Here is a 22,334-nt window from a genome sequence, read left to right as displayed (position 1 = left end):
GACCGGACGAAAGCGTGTTGAAGGAGACGGTGGGTCCCAGGTCACCACTTTGTCACTGTGGGGGCCCCACCCCGTTGGGCCTGGACAAAATGGCCAGGGGCTGAGGGGCTCGGAGACGTGAGTTACACGCGCTCTCAAACGGCACGCCTCGTAAACAGGCATCCGAGGCCATGAGTGCACCGTACGGAGTCCGGCCCTGGGGACCAAGGGCTAGATGTGAAACCCCAGCTCGGCACTTACAGGCACAGCGGCGGTGGGTGGAGCCCTCACCTGTGAACAGAAGGCAAAACCCCGTCCCGCCTGGGCTGCGTGGCCCCGACGTACAGCTCCACGAGCGTCCGCCCAGCTACTGCCACCGGACGGCCCGTGGCGGGAGACCCCCGCTCCTCCGGAGCAGCCCCGGAAGACGCGGGCGCCGCCCTTCCCCGACTCCTCCTTTACCTCCCGTTCCTGCCAACCCTCCCTCGCTGGCACAGGCCGTCCTAACCCGCCTCCCCTCCCGCGGTCCCCTGGCACCCAGAACCTTCCCCTCTGTCAAAACCCTGGGGACGGATGTCGATCCCGTACGGCCTTAGGGGGACCCTAAGTCAGCGTGTTGCCCCTCCAAGGGGATGTGTGTTTGAAACTTCTTGAATCTGTGCACCAATGGCCTCTGCATAAAAGCACATGAACACACGCACAGAAGGGCGAGTTCTCATCAGAGACCCAGGAAAGCCGCCTCCAGGGTGGTGGGGGGAGCCCCACACTTGCCCCTCTTTCAAATCGCAAAACCGTCTGTCTTCTAAGCCTGGCCGCTGTCCTCGTGTCTGGCCGCCGGAGGCCGCTCCTCTAAGAGCAGGCTGTCTCTGCTGAATTTCAGAGAGCCTGGCGTGCTCCAGGCTCCATCCTCTCACTCTGGACAAGGTGGCCGGAGCCCGCCCCTGCCTACAGCACCCCCTCCGTGCCCCGCTGCTCAGTGTCCTCCCCCCAGCCAAGCTAGCCACGCGACCTGTGTGGTCGGGCACCAGCGGACACACACTGCTTCCCAGGACCCAGTGTGCTCTGCACACTGCACACATGTCCTCCTGCAGACAGCGTCCCCGGCTGCTGGTGGGGCGCCCGCCCCCGGGGCGAGCTGGCTGTGCGAGAGGCGCGCCCCCCATGCCACACTGGCCCCGCGGGGCTCCCTGCCCCCCTGCGTGGGTGTGGGCGTCTCAGTGTGACGCAGGCTTGTGTCTCCCTGTCGCTAGTGAGCCTCACGCCCTCCCCCGTGGCCGCTGGCCCTTGGGATCCCTCATTGATGAAGCGCTGCCCGTCCTCGACTTTGAGTGTGTTTCTGCTAGATTGCCTCACTGCTCCGTTTTTCTTATTGATTAGTAGGAATTTGGGTGCTTTGTGTTAATGGCTTAAAAACACATCATGAGAAATAGAGGGCCCCTCCCCTCCGCAGGTCTTTCTGGGGGAGTGGGGGATGGGGCGTGGAGGCCGGGGCCCCCTCTGTTCCACTGAAACTGGGCAGTGAGTGGACGTCCCCTGCCTTCCCCACGCACAGGAAACACACACACGCATTCAAGTGGCCGTGACTGTTTACTGCTCAACTTCAATGTTTTTTCCTAATTTTCAAGTTTCCATGGAATGTGCTCATACGGTAACCTTGGTGTGAACTCCAGGGCCAGAGGTAACGGCTGGAAGCTGACCCTTCCCCAGTTTTAATGAACTGGATGCAAGTCGCTCCCATCACGTACAGAGAGTGGGCAAAGCCTTCCGCTCACAGCAGGTGCCAGCTGGCCTCCCAGTGAAGGGAGGAGGGCGCCCTGGCTGTGTGCCGATGGACACTGACCAGCTGACACACACGTTACTGACCACAACCTCATGCAAAGCGACACCATCACCACGGTTTCCCAAGTGACCTGTGAGGGTATGTCAATGTCCGGGAAGAAGTTACATCACTTTGTGCAAAAATCTATTACACACTGTGTGTGTGTGCGCACGCGCGCACACGCTCCATCCTACCAAAGCTCTCCCTTACGTTTCAAAATTCTCTCAACTCTCCCCCGCGGACACAGGTTGCCACCAGCGTCCCGAGCCCAGGCACCTGCTCTCCCGCGCCCACGCTTCTACAGAACGAGAGCTTGAATGTCACTGGGGATGAAGAGAATTGTTCCGGAACTCTGGCCAAGCCACAAAACCGTGCCACGGAAGAAGAGAGCCGGCCCCGCCCACCCGCACGCGCCTGAGGCCCCCCTTCCCGCCTCCGCGGCGTGTTCCCTGCGATAAATGCCGGAGTCTAAGCAAAAAGGAAGAACACTTCCTTCCAAAACCCGCCGCTTGAACCAAAAAAGTCCACAGGGCAGTGAAAAAGCAGAGAGTTTCCATGCGGGAAGACGTTGCTGCTAGCTGGCTGGAAAGAGCACCGTGAGTGAACAGCACGGTGGGTGGATTCTAAACACCAGGTACTACTGGGAAACCGTAAGAAACCCAGCCAATTCGGCACACGGTTTTCTAAGACAGTTCTTCCAGACACCTCTTAATTTTTCAAAAGTGTCTCTAACATCACAGAAACAGGTGTCTCCTCTGCCGTCCCCTTTGTAAAACAGGCTCAGCTCGACTCAACGGGCTGCTACGGGGGTGAAACACGTGAGTGCGTGCGCGCGTCTCTCAGGGTGAGGGACGCACCCAGCGGCCACGTCAGGTGCTGATTTTTCTGTCTTTCATTTACTTTATGAGTTTGTAAAAGAATTATTAGGTGCAAGTGTTAACTCACTAAAAATACACGATCTGCAATTTTTAAGTCTTGGATGACAAGACGTGTTTTTTTAAATAAGTGTGTTCTAATTCCACACGTGCACACCCCGTGGCTTTCACGTGATGCGCAGTTTTGTGTTACTGACGGTCACAGACGACATCCTTCTGGAGCGGCTGTGAGTTCTGACCCGTCCCTTGATCCTGGTGTGAAGGTCTGCGTCACGGACAGAATTTCTAGTTGTAAGAGGCCTGCACTTGAAACAGAAAAGAGGCCTAAAAGTAAAGTCTAAATCAAGTGTTTCGATGCTTTACATGAAAAATTCAGGAGGGTGTTTTGCATTTCCTGTGACAGCCTGTCCCTGCTCGGGGAGCCGAGCCTGCTCACTGAGCCCCCACACCTCCTCCAGGCAGTCTGACAGGCCTCCCGCGATCAGAAGTCAAAACTCGAGCTGCAGACTGTTTTCAAATAAAAACGATCTGAAGCATTTATAACGTTCTCGGCAAAATGCGAATGGAAACAGATCACTGTACTGGTATCTCAACGACACGATCGCCTTTAGCGCAGCAAGGCCTCACACGAGCAACGAAGCCGCGCGAATAAACCGCCTGGAAAGGCGCCCAGAAGAAGGAGCCGCTTTTTCTTTGCAAACACACACACGAGCCCAGAAACTCTCCCCCCTGGGGCCCAGGAAGACAGCTGGTCATTTCCACTGTTGACGCCAGTCCTTGCGGTGATTCCCAAACATAAGAGCCCGGATGGCCTTAACCCAGCGCGGTCCAGACCCAGACCTTCCACTAGCAAGCTCTCGAAGAGACAAGGTTTCATAATATGTGGGGCTCTGCGATGCGAACCCATTCCCATTACGCCTCGTGATTCTCCAGTTCTGAGCAAACCTTGGCAAGACGACGAGAGCCCCGGCCAGCGGCGCCAGCAGCAGGGCCACCGGGCAAGCCCTGCATGGCAGGGCTGGTGTCAGACCTACCGGGACACCTGGGCGTCTTGTGCGCCACGGCGGTGCCGCTGACGGGCCTCCCGTTGGGCGTGACGCACCAGCAGTACCCCGTGTAGCTGTGGCACTGGACCTGGAGGGGGGACAGACGGGGCGGTCAGTACGAGCGACGCCCGCCCTCCACAAGCCCCCCGCCTCCTGCAGCATCACTTCCGACAAAGCTCAGGAGGCGAGTGCTTCCTGAGTCCTGCGTCTGAACCCCCAGGGGAAGACCATGAGATGCTCGCGGCTCGGATTTCAGAGAAGGACCAAAGGCGTGTACACGGCCGCAGGTGCGTGCCGGCGCCTTGACTGTTCACGTCTGATCCTGTCCACCTGCGCGGTGGAGCCCAAGCCCTCTTCTTACTAGAGGCACCAGCCGTCAGGAGACCTGCCCTGCGTCTCCCCATTGGCCCGGGCGGAGCCTCGGCGAGGGGCCCAGCGTTGGGCTCCAGCAGGACCTTCCGTGACGCCCCGACTCCCCTCCACAACCAGCAGCCAGAGTGGACACCACCTTGGCTCTGATCTCTCTGCCTCACTCTCCCTCCTGAGTCTTTCAAAGGTCAGATGATGGTTGTAAAAATACACAGAATTCACATCATTTTTGGGTGGCTCACAGCAGATCCTGTTTTGTTTTGTTTTGTTTTGTCTTTTCCTATCAAAAGCTACATTGGCTAGCACTGTGTTTCAGGAACTTCTCTTCTTTAACAAGAAATAATAGCATGGCCAGTAGTAACACGGACACTCTCCAGGTGGAGAAGTAACCGGGTGACCGGACGCTGCCACTGACTTGCAGTGCGGCCCCAGGAGAGTGAGACACTTGATGTCACACTCACGTTACCTGACTCTTAGCATGGGCTCCACTGTCACTAAAAGTAAACCGAAGGTAGATTTTTGCCGGGAGCCAGGGTGGCATGGCCCCCATCAGCCCTGCAGAGGAGCTGTCCCGTCCCTTTGCCGGAGTGACAGTGACCAGAGTCGTGGTCATAAACACCCGGGCCAAGCGAGGAATCACTCCTGGTTCTGACCGTGGGCCTCTGGAGGAACCGCTCTAAGGCGGGAAGGAAGATGCCCGCCCCACCCCTCGAGAACCCGTTCCCCACCCTGGGCTCTGCCACCCAGCCTGCACCCCTCCCCACCTGGCCTCGTGGCCGCGCACCTGGCTATAGGTCCCGTCGTCATTGCATTCTGGGATGAACACCTGCTGGAACTCCTTCCGCGCCTGCTCCTGGGTGTACTTCCTCTCAGCCACACACCTGGACACGTCTGCAGGAAGGGACAGAGTAGAGGCAGCGGTCAGGGCCGGGCAGACGCACAGCAGAGTCGCAGCGAGGAGCAGGGCCGGAGGGGCCTTGCCGGAGGACGGCAGCCGGGCATCCCTCGGGCCTCTGGGTCCTGGAGAGGCCAGGCTCGGGCAGGAAGGGCGGGGTGCTGTCCACATTCAGGGAGCGAGGACGCCCAGGCTCAGGGAGGCCACTGGGCTCGTCCGTGGTGCGATGTGACCCTGCTTTGCCAATGATGAAGAAACACGGGTGGGAGCCCCGCCGGCTACAGATGGGCTCTCTCGGGTCCAAGGACATCCATCTGAGCACCAAGTGCGGCTGGGTCTGGAAGCCACAGTGAAATCAGCCCAAACTCACTGGCCACGGGGAGGGAGTGCGGGCACCCTGAGGGCGTGTGATGTCCCCTCCTCTGCTGAGGCGGCGGGGACCGCCCATCTGAGGTCCAGCCCTGGGAGGGGACCCTGAGGCCTCTTCCCTCTGCGTCTGAGTTTCTCACAGTCTCAGGGAGATACAAGGCCTCTTCCAACCTCAGATGGAAAGCCCAGCATGAGGTCAGGGAAAGGGTTCTCAGGAGTCCTCCCACCCCATGAGCCCAGATCTCCCCACATTCACGTGAAAATCCTGCAACGAGATAACTGGATACAAGCTCGCTGTGCCTGCTGCTCTTAGGAAGAACCCCCTCGGACGCAATGAACTGGTAGGAGAGGAAAGCCCGCAGCATTCGGGCGCTTCTGCCCCAGCTCCGGCAGCAGGACTGAGAAACACGGGCACTCAGATCCGGCAGGGAGACGTGGGTGACCCGGGAGCGGGGCGGCGCCCACAGGGGACACTGCTTCCCAATCTGGGCTGCAGGGTCTGGACCCAGCGCAGTGCACCAGCAGGAAGCCCGCACCTCCGGGGCCGGCCTTTCACGACCACAGGCCAGTAAAACCCGCTCTGTGGACCCGTGACCCTCGGGCAGCGCCCCAAGTGCATGTCCTGCGGACCATCACACCACATGGATCATGTGAATTTTAAACTTTGAAAAGAATGGCTTTCCCAATTTGTCTTAAGTGTTTCCAGATTTAAATTACAAGTTGTCTAGATCGTAAAGGCCCTCTGGACGCTGAGAGACACTTCTTCAAACGCCTCCGCTGCCCAGCGTTTTGAGTTGCTGGCTCTCTGACTGCCTGGCAGCAAAGCCTCCTGGCCACGGCGAACACCGTCTGGGCACCAGCTCCCAGGCTCCGGGCCCCGGCCCTGCTCCGGTGGCACCCGTGTCTGAGAACGGCCTCTGCTGCTGGAAACCCTAACCGGGTCCTCTCTGGGAGCAGGGTGGGGGCCGCCCCGCCGGGAGGACACTTCCATGCAGGCTCAGCGCCTCCCATCCTGATCTGCACTTTGGCCTCGCCAGCCAGCACTCAGCAACATGTGGTTTTAATGCAGCCTGTGTTTTAGTGGAGAAATCACCGCTCTGCTGGACGTCTGTCCTCATGTTTTTAGTGTAACCTGTGGTTTGACTGTCTAAAAGGAAAAGTGACATGAGTTCCAGCTTGCAAGGTCTCTCCGAGGGTAGACGCGGAGTCACAAATTATTTCTAGCATTTGCACTCTCGTGGAACATGCCAAAGAGGCAGACATTTCCTGAACAAGTCGTGGGCCTCGTCCGTGGCTGGGACGCCTTCCTGACAAGACTGCACATTTGCCGCTGATCAGATGGTTCTCAAACCTCTCATACCGAAGGAACGATAAATTCCAAGTCTCCCTCTGGCCCACTGCAATGTCTCGGTCACAGGAAACCAGGAAGACGTCGCAGCGCGAACGGCAGAGCCCGTGTCAACCACCCCCTGAGAACACGTCTACACCCACCTGTTGAACCCAGGGGCTGGGGGCCGTGTGCCACCTCCGTGTTGCTCCAGATTCCGGCTACCCTAAGTCAGGGGCAGGGCCTCTGCTCCTGAGAAAAGGCTGGACACCACCCCCCAAATCAACCGTATTGAACTATGGGAAAACGCTAGAGAGGTTCACCCCAAATTAGTAACACCTCCCTCGTGTTCGTTCCACTTTTAAATGCTGCTGTGGTTGGAACACGCAGCCTGACAGCTCCCTTTTGGAAGGCTCTTCCGCGTCCAGCGCACGGCTGCTAAGCACGTGCTGTGTCCCCGCCGAGCTGATCTGAACTTGCTCATCTTGAAAGGCTGACACTGCCCTCCGCGTCCCCGACATCACTGCAAACCACAGGGGTTAACGTACACACACGAGGAGAAACCAGAGGGCCCGCTTGATAGACGTCAAAATATTAAGCACAGCCTCAAGGCTGTATTATTCCCAATTTTCCATTTTTTCTGTCACTTTACAAAGAATAGAGTAGAAATGTCCAGCATTCTTAAAGCTGAGTTTACAGGTGGTACGTTTCTCCCTTTACTATATTTTCTCCCTCTGCTTCCTGTGGCTAGATTGAAAATTGAGCAGGTCCTTCACAGAAAACAAGCGATGGTCACCAAAGGGGAAAGGGTGGGGAGGGATAACCAGGAGTCTGGGGTCTGCAGACACAAACTATTGCATATAAAACAAACAACAAGGTGCTACTGCAGAGCACAGGGCACGGCGTCCAATTTCTTGCAATGACACATGATGGAAAAGAATCTGACAAGCACATACACACGTATGTGTACGTATGACTGAATCACTTTGCTGTGCACCTGAAACTAACGCTGTAAATCAACTACACTTCAGTAATTTTTTTTAATTGAGCAGGTCCTTGACTGTTCAGTGGCCTTGTTGAGACATTACTCTGGACAGCTTATTTTCAATCGTCTGAAAATTAAGTCCTCAAAACACAAGCACAATAATTTGTTCTCATTGTGGTACAACTGCACAAAGTATAAAATTCCTCACTGTAACTGTCTGAAAGTGTATAATTCAGGGCGCTTGGGGCCTCCCGTGTTGCGTGACCTCTTCTGTCCAGTTCTGGAACATTCTCGTCACCCGTGTGCTTCCTTCCTTCTCAGGGCTGAATCCCGCCCCTTCTGGACGTGGCAGAGTCCGTTTATCTGTCCTGCTGCTGACGGCCGTCTGGGCTGTTCGTGGTTGTGAGCAAGACTGCGGTGGGCGTCGCCTACGAGCTCTTGCTTGAACCTCTGCTTTCCAGTCTTACAGATACACACCTGGCGTGGACTCTCTGGGCCACATAATAATTCTACGTCCAATTTTTAAAGAACACACCAAACTGCTTTTCACAGTGTCTGAGCCATCCTATACTCCTCCCAAAATGGGCCAGAGTTCCAGCTTATCCATTCTCACCAGTATTTGTTTCCTGTCTTTTTCGTTTTTAGTTGTGACCACCATCCTGGTGGGTACGAAGTGGGATGCCCTAACTTTTTGGCTCATAGCAAGTTTTAAACTATGATCAATGTTTACATCCCAGGAAAATCCAGCTTAACTGAAAATTATTAATATTTTAATGAAATCAATCCTAATCAAAGGCTTGGATCACTTTTTCCTCAACTAAAGAAAAACTCTTTGATGCAAATTTGATCATATTTTTAAAAACATTTGTTCTTATCTGAAAAGGCAGAGATGATAGAAATAATTTCATCATTGTGTTTAGCAAGGCATGGCTAATGACAAGTTTTTAATAAAAATTCTTTGATGAGTTGTTGGTTAATAGTAATGAGTTTTGTCATTCATTTTTTTCTCTCAGTTGCAAAGTGAAAGGATTTGTTTCCCAACGGGATCGTGAAACACGTATGTGCATCAGGATACGGTAGTCACAGAAACCGCAGTGCCGACCACAGCAGGGACCGCGAGGCTATGACCGAGGACAAGAGGGGGCCAGGGGATCAGGAAGACCTTGGTAACAGTGACCTCTCCTTGCTCGTTGGTCTGCAAAGCTCTGGGCACTGGAAATCTCTAGGGAGCTGTTTGTATCAGATGTTCTTTATCATTTGGTTTCCAGAAATCTCAGAACCGTTCCAAGATCTCCTGGCATCTGATTTTTCTTCTTCTTCTTCTTTTTGTTTTTGTCTTTTTAATTCCATGCCAGAGAGTTTCGTGGAAAGAAAGACAGCCCCAATGGTCTCAGATCAAAGGAAAAATATTACTGTGTTTGCTGGGTTCTAAAAATACAACTCCACACATTTCCAACAAAATATGAGAAAAATCCATCAGTGTAAACTGCCACACTTATGCTCAAGGTCAAGGGTTAGGTTGTAACACGAAGTGCAAAAAGCATTTTAGTCCAATGAATTAAATAGGGACTGAAATATTTCAACTGTTGTTTCCAAACTAGACCATCCCAAAGAGCCAGGCCTGTGGAACGCTCATCCACCAAATATGTGGAAATGCCCTCAAAATGTGCAGCGTCACACTTGCCGAGTTGACACTGCGGCCGCCAGCCAGTTTCCACGCCAGGAATGACGGAGAGCGCGCCAAGGGCTGTGTGCCTCCCTGCAGGGGAGGGCCGTGTCAGCCACCCTCTCCCTCCTCCTCATTCAGAGCAGCAGTCTGACCCGGTGTGGTGCAGAACCTGAGTCCCGTGACCCTGGGCACAGGTGGATGCGGGGCAGCACCTGCTCGGTGGAGCCAGGGCACCCGCCTCTGGGTCCGTCAGCACCAGGGCTCCCTGGGGCCCCTCACGCTCACCTTCCCACCAAGAGGCCCCAGGGCAGGCGGGGGGTGTCAGTGCCGGACATCAGGGGACAGGGTTGGTGACAACCGGCAAACCAAACCAGCCAGAAGGGAGCCCTCCCCCTGCAGGTCCTGCTCCCCCCGAGCCAGGCTCCAGGGAAAGGCTGCTCCTGCAGGAAAAGTCCGTCTGCAATGGGCAGCCCCTCCCCCACAGCCCCGGCGCTGAGCAGCCTGCGAATGCGGGCTGGAGGCCTCGGCTGCAGGGCCCCCACCCTGTCGGACGTGAGTAATGCCCAGTTATTTTCAAACATGCACAACCCACTCCACTACCCCGGCAGCCGAGCCCAGCCAGGCCCGTGTGATCCCGAAGTCCACGGGTGTCTGTGCGCTCTTTTTGTTTTAATCCTTTTGATTGAAATTAAACTTGCTTTTAGGAGACAAGTTTTGTTTTCCCCACTTCTCCCTTACCACATTTTTGTGCCACAAATTTATGGTATGAAACGTGTTCTGTGAGGTGGGAGAATCCCAGCCAAGGGAATTACCCAGAAAAATTCAGCTGGATCCAAATAGCCTGACAACGGCATTACCAAGAGGACGTTTGTGCTTAATTGCCGTTTACCCTCCCTGTCCAAAAGCAACCCCGCGTGGACCCGGCCGGTGGACCCCTCGGAGCTCCAAATGGGAGGCGTGGGAGAGCGACCTCAGCAGGGGCACCGAGAGCCGGATGGGCCTCGGCTTCAGTCTGATAAGCCCGTCAGAGGCGCCCACGGAGGCCACGCCAGCCCAGAGGCTTAGCGCGGTGGCTTCCGCGCGCTCCTCCAGCAGGGTGTTCCACGGGGTTACCTACAGGAACGGGACACTAAAGAGGCCCATAAAGCTCAAACTTTACCACCACCCCCACGGCAGTTGTCCTCAGAGCTAAGTCGGCCCAGGCCATTGCTTCTAGAAGTTTCTCTGAAGAGCTGATCATCTGATATTTGAATTTATTCTTCAATGATTTTTCATCCCTCAGCACAGATAACTGAAGTGTGTAGCTGCAATTAAGGCATGAAGTTACACCCAAACTCCTCAGACGGACGTGCAAGGACATGCGAGCCGGACGCAGCGTGGAGGTGAGAGCCACGTGGACCCGCCGAGTGTGCGAAGTGTCCCTCAGGGTGTCGGCGGGAACAGCGCCTGGGGCTGAGGAACAGGCGGAGCTCTGTGTGTCCCTGGTCAGACTGGCTGCCCCGGGACGTGCTGCCCCGGGAGAGGAGGAGCCGATGGCTCAAGCCTGGCCCAGCGTGGGCTGGGGGCTCCAGCTGCCCTGTGCTCAGGAGGAGGGCTGGAGCCAACAGCCAGACCGCGCAGAACGTCACCTCAAAGGCGCGACAGCCTGTGTGGTCTTTCCTCCTAGATAATAAGAAAAAGAAGGTTAAATCTCTTTCTGAAAATGACTCTATTTGTGTTTGAGACACCGCATGCTCTGCAGAGTCAAACCCTCATTAACGTGGGCAGCCTTTCAGCGTTTTGCTCTAAGTGTGCTAGTTAACTCCAAATCTACTTCTTACATCAGGAAAATTGAAAATTGCAAGTGTCAAATCGGCCCCCGGAGGAAAATCACTGAGAGCCACACAGGCGCCCAGTGTGCGCGCCCTGCACGCCCAGAGGCAAGACGGGAAAAGCTGGAAAATCCAAATGAAAGGCTTCCACAAGAGTCGCCTGAGAAGACTCTGGAAGCATTCCGTGAACCTAGATGAGTCCATGTCGTGACGTCAGCAGCCGTTCTCAGAAAAGCGAGCGTTCCAACAAGTAAGAAAAAGAAGACTCAGAAATTACTCCTCCCCTACGTGCCCTGAAGGAGATTCACAGCATAAACCCTGGAGTTCTGACAAAGCAAAAGGGAATAACCCCCGAGCGGGCATCTCGGCGGTTCACCCGTGACCGCGCGGCGGGACGCAGCTCACCTCTGCAGTTGCCCCGGTGAGCGATCTCCAGCTGCGGGTCCTTGCACTTGGCGCGCTGAAACTCGCAGCGGGACAGGAAGGTCCTCCCGTCGGACCCGCACAGGGGTTTCTGCGGCGAGCCCCCGCAGTCCAGGCTGCAGTCCTTGTCCTTGTCTTGGTCAACTCTCAGAAACTTGGAGGAGGAAATAAAAAAGAAGCCGGACACTTAAAGGCGGGTGGTATGGAGCGCAGGCCCTGGGCGAGGGTGCCCCGGGAGCGGGGTGGGGCTCCCCGAGAGCACCTCCTCCCCACCTCCTCCCCGCCCCCGGCACCCCTGCACACACGCGGCACCCCCACGCTCTAGCTCTGGCCTGGGCCGCTGTCCGGGTCTGCGTGGGCACCTGCCTCTTCTGTTTGCTTTAATAATCTGAACAGCAGTGCATTTGTTTGCTCACTGCTGGTCCACTGCTGCCGTGCCCGGGCTCTGCCATCACTGGGGGGCTACACTCCTGGCACCCCCCATCTGCCTGGAGCTGGGGGGCAGCCTCTCCTCGTGAAACGGACCCACATGACCTCATCTAGGACCCAGGAGCACCTTCGTGTGAGCCTGTCATTTTCTGAATCGATGCCCAGCCCCCGGGGAGGCGCTGGTTTCCATGGAGGAGCTAAGAGGCCTCCACACTCCACACACGGGCTCACAGCGCAGGACGGATCCAGGGCTGCAGGCGGTGCAGGCCCAGAACCCCTGCCCAGGGAGCTCCTCAGACCTCGCAGGGGCCCCCACACACTGAGTCCCCACGGACCACTCTGGGGGCCCGTCCTTGCCTGGCTCCCTCCGATGTCGCGGACACAGGGCTTCAGAGCTCACGGTGTCTCCAGTGGGGCTCAGATCCGACGCCTGCTCCCACACCTGCCTCCTGAGACAGCTGATGGTGCTCCCTGCCACCCCACTTTCCAGCCCCCTCACGCCCCACCCTCAGCCCTGTCTAGGCCCCCTCACTCGAGACGCAGCACCGAACATGAAGGCGAACCCCCAAAAGCTTGGTGCTACAGGACGAGGAGTCATCGCGAGCCTTTGGTCACGGAACGTCGCCCATCCCACGCAGGTGTTTTCTCTGATTCGAGGACCACTAGCAATTTATTAAAGGAAAGAAAGCAAGCAAGCCCAGAGCGGTGGTCTTCCCTCAGCCCCCCGCGTAGCGTCTGGACCCCGCGGTCCTGCGTGTATTCGAGCAGGCTGACTCGCACTGTTTGCCCAGGTGACACCTACGGGGGTAGAGGCGCCCCTCCCTCGCCCAGTCTGAGCCAGAGGAGAAGCAGAAATGGAGCTTAGCAACCGTGCAGGACCTCACGGACACCTTCCTGTGCCAGCAAGAGACACGAAGGACATTCGCACACTCAGGAAAGACACCGAAACCCTCTCCATGAGTCTCCAAGTGTCCTCGCTGGTGCTGTGGGAGCGTGGACCAGCACCGAAGCTGAGACAAAGCCACGAGGGGAGGGCGGCCCCTGGGGGACGGACACCCAGGAAGCCATGCCCCTCACGGGGAGACGGGCGGGGTCCCCACAGCCCCCCACCCCCCCGCGTCCTAGGAAGGACGCGCAGCGGATGCACTGTGGCCGGAAGGGGTGGGCGACAGTCCCTCCACCTGCTCCTCGGGAGCTCACAACTGGCCATTGCCCAGACTTCTGGAAGAGGCTCCAGCCCAGAGACAGGCGATCAGCTCCAGGAGGTGACCAACTCTCCCACTCTGTTCACGTTCAGACAGCCGCCCCGACTCCTCCCGAGAAGAGTTCCACCTAAATGACCTGCGAGCCGACACCTGTCGCTGCCTCTTCAAGACTTTACAGAAACAACAATTAAAAACAAGCATTCTTTACTTAAAAACGGGCCGAGCAAGCACGTGGGCACCTTGGATTGAATTCCCTTCCTGAGGGGTGTCAGCCCCACTTTCCCACTTTCCCTGAGGTGGGCGTGAACCCTCCAGCCATGAAGGCACAGCTCCCGGGGGAGCAGGGCCCCCCAAGGGTTTGTATCTGAGGAGGGTCCTCGCCCGTGAACCTTGTCGGGTTCCCATCCTCGCTGGAGAGAGTTTTCGTAGACGTGTTCTGTGACTCACGCCGGCCCGGAACAGAGCAGCTTTGCTCAAGGGGCAGACTGACAGACAGACAGACACAGACAGAGAACACGCTCGGCCTGGTAACGCCCCAGGACCGCCCGCCACAGCCAGTGCGCACAGGAGCCCGCCCAGAAGCAGCCCTCTTCTCTTTCGGGTGAAAACGTGGAATCACCTAAATCCTGCTGACTTTTAGGCTGAAGAGGTGGTCTGTCTGTGCTCCCTGAAACCCGGAGCGAGGAGCTGCAGGAGGCTTAGGCGAAGGCACTGTAATTATCATCTGCTCTACACGGAAAGAGACCGCCTCCGCATTTTCATTTTTTTTAAAGGCCGGCATTCAGGCATTTGGAATTTGACCATAATTCTTGATAATTTAATGATGTAGAACCAACAAGGGCACTGTTCGTCCTCAGAAATGAGAGAACTCACTTTCTGCACACCTCTCCCATTCCCCATTTTTAACAGCAATTAAATTCCAGCAGAGACAGCGCACAGAGGAAAGGAGTTCACCTGAGCTGGATTCTTCACCAAACAAAGTCCTTGAAGGAAAGGGAAATATTTCTGTTCTGAAGAATGTAGTGTTCATTAAAGAGCTCCGCTGAGGGTCTTCAAACCAGTTCACATAAAAGGCACGGTGCCAAATTTAGAAGGAAAGCAACTGAACCTCGAGCAACGCCATTAAAAAAACCACCTCAGGGTGGCAGGGGCCCCATCTCTTTTATTTTCACAAAGCAGTGCTGTTTGCACAGGTGCAGGGAGGGGCAGAAGAAAGCCGAGAGGGGCACCTGCGGTGTCTGTCCGGGCGGCAGGCAGCTCCTGCGTTAGACACAAGCAGGTCAAACGCTCACAGAGGAAAGATTTGCTCTGTGTTTTGCTTCAGAAACGCGCAGGTTTACGCCAGAGGAAAAGTCAGAACAAAATCAAACCACTCAGGAAACAGGCGAAAGCACTCTTCAACACGGATGGATTTCCCACAGCTGTCGGCGCTGATGCACTGATGGAAGATGCCTGTTCTGCTGATTGTAACAGGGGAGCACGTGCCACCCGCTGTGAACTGCAACCCTGCAGCTACAAGCTCCCCAAAGCACAAGCTTTCTGAACCGTGGGGCGGGCCGCCAGAAAGGGACGCAGCTTCCGAGCAAGCGCGTTTGCCTGACCAGGACGAGGCTCACGTGCGGGGGTGGGGGCGAGGTGGGACAGAGCCCGGGAGGGCGTCCAGGGAGCGGGCGGGCCCAGGGCGTCGATGCGTCCGCGACCCTGAAGGCCACACGCAGGACAGGTGGGAGGACGGGACAAATCACACCCTGTTCAAAGAGCATCCTCTCCACCTCACAGCCTGAGTTTCTCCAGTTTCTCCAGTTTCAGGAAACGCTCCCTACTTTTCAGTGGAACAGAAAACCCAAACTGAAGACAGGGGCGTGGAGACTTTCAGAGCCTGCCACCTGCGGCCAGGGCGTTAGAGGGGCGGGGAACTGCTGCTGGTGTTCTCTGCCGGGAGCCGGCCACTCGCCGGGCATCCGCTCACTCGTTCACTCACTCACCCCATCACCCACTCATTCACTCATTCACTCGTCCATTCCTTCACCCACTCATTCATCCAGTCACTCGTTCATTCATTCACTCAGTCATGCATTCACTCACTTGCTGGAAGTAACAAGCCAGTTTGTGCGAGTTTTAAACACACTCCACTTCAGTATTTTCATTTCTTGGCCTCGCTTTCACACCCTCTTCGAGGACGAAGCCTCAGATCAGAAGTCAGATGCAGCCTGTGCTGAGCTTGCTCAGCGTGCCTGAGGGGCGGTGCTCTGCCGGCTGCTTCCTGGACCCCGGGGGTGGGAATTCGGACCCAGAGGACGGCAGTGCTGCCCCACAGAGAACCCTCATCTATGACAGCCAACAACCATCGTGTCACGCAGGACGACACGTGCTCACCGGGTCCTGAAGGCAGCACGCAAGTGTCCGAGAGCCCAAGAGCAGAGGCTGTTGGGCCTGGTGTGGGACGTGAGCACTGTCCTGCAGGAGAGCGTCTCAGCCTGGAGGGACACGGCACGGAATCCCAGGGGACAGGCCAGTAGCTGCAAATGCGCAGATCAGCAACACCAATTTGTGTGGGGCTGTCACAGGTCACGCTGACAGTGACCCCTGGAGGAGCAGGGCGGCGCAGGTGAGCACGTGGTCCCCGGCGGGAAGCAGCAGCCGCTGGCGGGAGGGCGGCAAGACGCTTGGGAGCGCGTGGTCCCCGCCCTACACACAGACGGTGCCGGGAGCCAAGCCTTACAGGAGGCAGTCTGCTTCGGCGCAGGTTTCCAGTCCGTCTAACTAGCCAGGCCAGATCGCAGCATGCACGGGTGCGACTGTAGATCAACAAAAACTGGAGTCTGCTCCTGCTGGATGCTGCTCGGGACACTGGGCAAACCACCCCATGTCCAGCACGCCGTGTGTGCAGACTCAGTGTGTTTACCTGCGAAACGGCAGCAGTACACTTTCCCAGCCGCGAGAACAAATAAATGACGAGGTTTGCACGGCGGGTGAGCCGGGGAGGGAAGCCGCGGCGTGGGGGGCGTCTGGCCCACACCCCTCACGGCCCCTCCAAGGCGCTGCCTCGCCATGACCTGATGCTTCACCAGGAGGAAACCACCACCGCAAAGACGGTGGAACAACGTCCCGCCCACGTCCTTTCAATCTGAAAAACACAGACTGTGGGCTTTGGGAGGGCGCTGTCTTAATAAGTCTGAGACCCTGAGTGAAAGGACTCACGGAGACAGAAAAGCAGTGAGAAAGGCGACACCAGCAGCGCGGGGGGCTCTTTATGCCCTTTCGTCCTGTTCATTGTCTGTAGGATTTTAAAACCCAAGGGCAGACTAGTGGGATGATGTGTTTTAGTTCTTGTGACTAGATTAAGGCTGTAAAGCCAATAAAGAAGCAGAAGATCACCAACCAACGCTCCCTGCGGGTAAATGCCGGTGTGTGCCGGGCGGGCCGCACGGCAGGGCCCGCACTGACTTCGGAGGCTGGCAGACCGGCCGGGTGACCCGGACAGCCGTCCACTTGGCCAGATGACCTCCGGTTCCTTCAGCTGTACGATGGGGGTGCTGCCACGCCTGCCTAATCCATAAAGATCATTGTGAAGACAAAAGGGAAGAGTGCATGAGGGCACGGAAGAGAGACGATGGAGTCATTTGCAACAAACCCTCCGAGCAGACGCTCAAACACAGGGTGTGCTTGCCGTGGGATGCCCGCCAGTGGTCTACCACGTGAGCACGAAGCGGTCCTCCCGCTTGCGGTCATTTTCCATAAGAAACACAGGCGCCGGAAGCAGGACGGGAGTCAGAGGAGGCCGTGGGGGAGAGGGTGGGGGGAGGAAGGGCAGGGTCTTCCTGGAAGAAGCGGAGCCGGGGAGGGGCCCCTGCCGGGAGGGGCCCGCAGACGGTGCAGGGCGCGAACCACAGCAGCTCCACTGAGAGCCGGGCCCCAGGAGCAGGTCCCCTTCACTGGGGACCCACGATGACACCGCGCACAGCGCTAGGAGGCCCCGAGGAAGGCCGGCCCCGGCCACCCCCGGGGAGCCGCGAAGGCAGGGGAGCGCGGGGACGACCAGCAGGCTCATGGGCCGGGCTGCTGGCTTGCTTCCGCTCTGCCCCGGCGCTGCTGGTCCGTTTCGTCTGAGTGGACTTAAGACTTCTGGTGAGTGACAGTACAGACCCTGCCGGCTTCTGGTCCCCGGGCCCAGCCTCTATCGGGACTCCTCGGGCCCCAGGCGCCCTCCGCACACGGGCAGCCGCTGGCCTGACCGCGCCCCGCGCGAGCGTCCCCGCACCTCCTGCCCCGCGCACTCCTCTCCCCCCCGAAGCTGCTGCTTCACTGACCTTCCTCCCCTGCCTCCACGTCAATGTTGACGGAAGAGGGTTTGCTTCTTGTTAGTACTTCCTGAAGATAATTCAAGAAATCTCCTGGGTTTTGAATGCTCCAGATTTGTGTGTGTGTGAGAGAGAGTCAGCAGGAAATTTGTGATTTTAAAATTCTTCTTAATAAAACGGTGCCACCTTACTGCCGGAAGCGTCTTTGATCCTCACTTGGAAGTCTTGTTGCTCAGCATTCAGCGTGGCTCTGCGGGATCACAGAGCACGTTCCACGACACCCTCACCATCCTGCAGCGGAGCCGCACGCCTGCTCCTCGGAGCCGGGCACTGTCTGCGGGGGTCACCGTACTTCTGATCACTTGAAAATGTGTATCGAGGGCTCACCGGGCCGTGGGCGGCACTCTCTTCGTTCGTTTAGCTGCAGTTCAGCACCAGTCCTCATCCAGGGTCCCAGTAAGAGTCAAGGAATCGGCCAAACGAGTGTTGAACAGGCTGCATGCTTTGCTTCAGCTACAGCTCTGTGAAACAACGCAAGTCTGGGATATGGGCGAACATTACAGTGGACCTTTGACCAACTGCTTTAGAGCCCATGGGACCACATTCTCAGAGGGCAGAGATGAGTGTGGTCATCCGTGTGGCCCCAGCGTCCCAGCGCAGTGTCCAGCCTGAACTTGATGCTCAGAGAATGCTCACTGTCTGAAGAGCTGCAGTAACATAACCACGCAGAGCACACCACGGGGTCGCTGGGCATGCGGCCGGGGCAGAGGTGTTTGAGCAGACTGAGGTAAGGACACAGGAAGGGCAGACAGCACAGGCCACGAGCAGGCTTTTACACTCCAGGACAGACTCGGCACCCTGGCACTCTGGCTGTGACTGTGTTGGAAGGAGACCCACCTGCTCTCACCTGAAGGCTTCATCTCTCATCGCCACCCTGTGAGGCGTGCCTCTTTTTCACACGTATTCATACGCCTCGGAGAGGCTGAAGCACGCAGAAGGTCACAGGTACACCCTGTCTGTGTCTAAAAATAAAAGGGTAAGTCAGCTTCTGAAATAAGCGTTAAGCTTGTGTCAGGCTTCTCCGCACGCCCACATCAGTGCTGCGCGGCCGGCGTCACCGTCAGCTGGGCAGCGGGTCAGCCCCGAGGATGCCCAGTCTCCACTCCAGGGTGGTGCTCACTGGGATTACTGGTGGGCCCGGGGCAGAGCCGGGAACTGTGTGCACAGACAGGGCACGTGAACACACGGGGACCGTGACCGTGCTCTGCGCACCAACCCTCTAAGAGCTGCCTTCAGCTGACGTCGCTGACATGGGACCGAATGGTGGGGAAAGAGACGGGGGACCCGGCACAGCTGTGTGTCCAGAGGCGCCCAGTCCTCGGTGCCACTCACCACGTGTGACTCACAAATTCCCTGACAGCCTCACCGTCTTCTGGGACAGCTAAACGGATGGCAGGCAGCTCCCTGCTCTTTGCTGTCCTCACCTCCCTTAGGAGATCAAATGCATCCATCAGCAAAATGAATTTTCAAAGGCATTAAGCCAGAGTTTTTTTAAGCCTGTTGCTCATTTCGAAGCGTTTAGAGCAAATGACACTTAAGTACATGTTAGAGAATATTAAAGAGCCCTGCAAGGCACGCGGCAGGCCCAGGAGCAGAGACACCAGCTAGTCTGTGTCTCAGCCAAACCTCAGGGGACCGCGTGCTGCACAGTGAAGTCACTTCCACTGAGGGCGGAATGCCAGGATCACAGAAGGAACTAGGAAGACAAGCCCTGAAGGCTGAAGACGCAGCAGTGAGACGGGCTCGCGTGCAGGTGAGACGGGAAGAGAAACCACACAAGGAACAGGGACTCCCACCAAGTCTCGTGCACGCTCACCTCCGTTTCTACTTTTTAAAAGCGTAAATGAATACATCGTACAAGGTCAGGGGCCTTTGATCCCCCGGTAACGACAGGCAGGGTCCAGTTCCATGTCTGCATCCAAACTCCAGTGAGACTTCATGGTGTCCAAAATACTGTTTACGTCTTTAATCCCATCACAGCCTCAGATTTCTTCCTGTGTTCAAGATCTTGCCCTTTCTGGGGTAAAAAAGTCTTACAGGAAAGGCTCTGGAAGTAAGGTTGCTTAGCTGCAGACCAGGGTCATGAGAATCCAGAAGGTCACGGGACTAGTTCCTGCTGGGTTCCCCCACAAGTCCAAGCACAAAGCAGTCTCCCACCCAGGATTTGCTGCGTGGAGCCGGAGGAGGGGGTGACCCTGTGGGGGTCCTCGGTATCCAGAGCCCAGCATCCTCTCCCCCCACCACTGAGGGATGTGGCCAAACAGAGAGGACGCTGGGGAAAGGGGGTTCACAGAGAAGGTCCCCCTCCCCCACGTTCATCCCCAAGTGCCAACCGGACCGGCACCCCAAGGTTAAAGAAGCTTGTGGGAGTCTGAATCCACTTCTCTGTGGTCATGAGCGCCCAGTGTCTGCTGTCCATAAGCCCTGGAGGCAAGTGCAGAGGCTGCCTCTTCAGGATGGAAAGCTGTTGGGACCTGGGGGGTGGGTGGGAGGAGCTCACAGGGGCACCGATGAAGAGACTGAGGCTCCCAGAGGACACAGACCCTGGTGCCTCATTGGACCAAAGAAGAGACAGAGGCTCCCAGGGGAGGTCACCCAGCTCATCCATGAGGAACCTAGAACCAATTCACGGACTTTGGGGCCAGGCCCCCGCTTTCACTCCAACCACACACGGCAGGAACCTTGACCCAGGTGCCAGGGCTGAGTCTTCTTGGACCAGGACACACACTCCAAAGTCTTCAACCCACACACAGGACCCGCTGTTGAAAGACACGGGACGAGGGGCTGGGGTCTCAGGCGCCCTCCTGTTCTGCCATCTGGTCCACATGTGAAGGCAGCTCGGGGCTGCCTCGTGTTGGCATCAGCACAAGTGGAAAACAGCCTCTCCCCAGCACCTCGGTCCTCGCATTAAAACAGACTCTGCACATTTCTAACAGTCCTTGCTTACCAAGGCCCGGGCCCCTTCGGGGAGAACCCTCTCACGGCTCTCCGAAACGTCTGAGCTCCCGGGGCGGCCCGTCGCTGTCATTATCAGCGTCACTGAAACCCATGAGCACAGTCTTGGAGACACGGGACCGGACGCGGTCTGGAAGCCGCGCGCTCACCCGCTGCTGCCGCTTCTGCGGTCCGTCACCCGGCGCCTCTCGGCTGGGCGTCTGCACCGCCCTCCCAGGTGCTGACGCAGGAGCACAGCTCTCGGCGCTCGTCTGTGTGCTTCTCACGGACAAGAAGGATTCCACTGGTGGGACCCGAAGGCCGGCGTCGGGGAGCTCGTGACTCGCCCCCGGTACAGCTCAGCTGAAACCTCGGCCCGTGGGGCCCCACCCAGCACCGGAGCCATCAGCCTCACGCGGCTATTTGTATTGAAATTAGCTCAAATTCGGTGAAGTTTACAGGCCAGCTGCTCAGCTGTCTGTCTGGGGGCCTTTGCGTTCTCAGCGCCCCAGGCTGGAGCCCCCTCGGCTGGGCAGTGAGGGGGCAGAGCACTCCACCCGCATGGGAGGCTCCTTCAGTTGCTGCTCTGGAGGCACCGATCAAGGGTGGTTAATTTCCTAAACCAGCTCCCTAAACCCCAACTTTTAAATGGCCAGTTGCCAAAAGAGGAGTACGTATTCATTTCAGGCTACGTTGCTAATGAAATAAGTATAGAACACTGAGCGAAGTATTTTTTTGAAAAAGTTATCCTGAAATTCACACCTTTAATTATAGAGAAAAGAGAAGTACTTCAATTACAGGAGGAAGAGAAACCTGGAGGGGAGAAGGAGGGTTTTGCGGGGCCTGAGAGGCACTTAGAAGGCGGCGGGGGGGGGCAGCTGGGGTGACAGGATGAGCCGACCATTGGTGGGGTGGGGACTCACGACCCTCACAGAGGCCTGGGCTCCCCTGCGCCGGGGGGTACAAACTGTTGCCCAGCAAACGTTAACAGCGTGGGAGATGGGTCGGGGGTGAGGTGGGGAGAGGTGAGGTGGCCACAGGGAATGACTGATCTGATTCTGTATTGGATCTGTTTCTGCTGCTTTAACCTTTGAATCTGCTGCTTTTGCCACAAGTCAATAATGTTGCCTGTAGCCTGAAATAAACAGGGCAGCCCACTCTCCAGGCTCTGATACTTAAGGGTGTAACTCTTTTCCATTCAAATAGAGATAAAATGCTGCAAAACACAGAATAGCATTTGTCTTGTTGGAATTACAGGAAGATCTTGACCTGACCCAAGCGGACAGCTGCAAGAACAAAGGATTCTGGCACCAAGAAGTTTACAACCACCAACGCTCCCCTTTTAGTATAAAAGGAGCGTAAATTCTGACTCAGGTAAAATGGTTCTTTGGGACCCTAGTCCCCCATCTTCTCAGTCTGCTGACTTTCCAAAAAAAAAGTCACTATTCTTTCCCCAGTACCTTGTCTCCTGACTTATTGGCCTGTTGTGTGGTGAGCAGAACGAGTTTGGACTCAGTAGCAGGGGAATGGAGGTGTCGGGGTGGGGAGCCCTTGCGACCGGGAAGGCTGGCTCCGCGCTGTGAGCAGTGGGCTCAGGGACGGAAGGTGAGGCAGGGGCTGGAGGGGCAGAGAGGCCACACTGTGGCCTCCCCGACACTCCTTGGACCTCTGACCTCATTGCACATGTGCTTTCTGCTTCCACAAAGCATCACACACCTGACAGAGAGCTCAGGTGCTATGAGGAGACATGACAAATGGGGCTTTCAGAGGAGATGGTCAGCTGTGCTCAGCCGACACCACCAGCGGGTGCTGGACCATGAAAAGGGCATAAAAGACGG

The 22,334-nt window shown here is 56.8% G+C and overlaps 1 protein-coding gene across 3 annotated transcripts in view; it reads right to left on the bottom strand.

Moving 5' to 3' along the window:
• SMOC2 (SPARC related modular calcium binding 2) overlaps positions 1-22,334 on the bottom strand; it is a 139,374-nt gene that overhangs the window by 82,062 nt on the left and 34,978 nt on the right. For all 3 annotated transcript variants that reach the window (XM_072966242.1, XM_072966243.1, XM_072966244.1), the window contains exons 2-4: positions 11,550-11,721; positions 4,873-4,979; positions 3,708-3,807 (exon numbers count right to left, since the gene is read on the bottom strand). In XM_072966242.1, coding sequence (XP_072822343.1) covers positions 3,708-3,807; positions 4,873-4,979; positions 11,550-11,721 — 379 coding nt within the window. The remainder of the gene's footprint in view (positions 1-3,707; positions 3,808-4,872; positions 4,980-11,549; positions 11,722-22,334) is intronic.

Source organism: Vicugna pacos, chromosome 8, assembly GCF_048564905.1.
Source record: "Vicugna pacos chromosome 8, VicPac4, whole genome shotgun sequence".
In the NCBI taxonomy this organism is placed as follows: Eukaryota; Metazoa; Chordata; class Mammalia; order Artiodactyla; family Camelidae; genus Vicugna; species Vicugna pacos.
The sequence above is the reverse complement of the archived record's forward strand: the minus strand, read 5'-3'. Positions and strand labels throughout refer to the sequence as shown.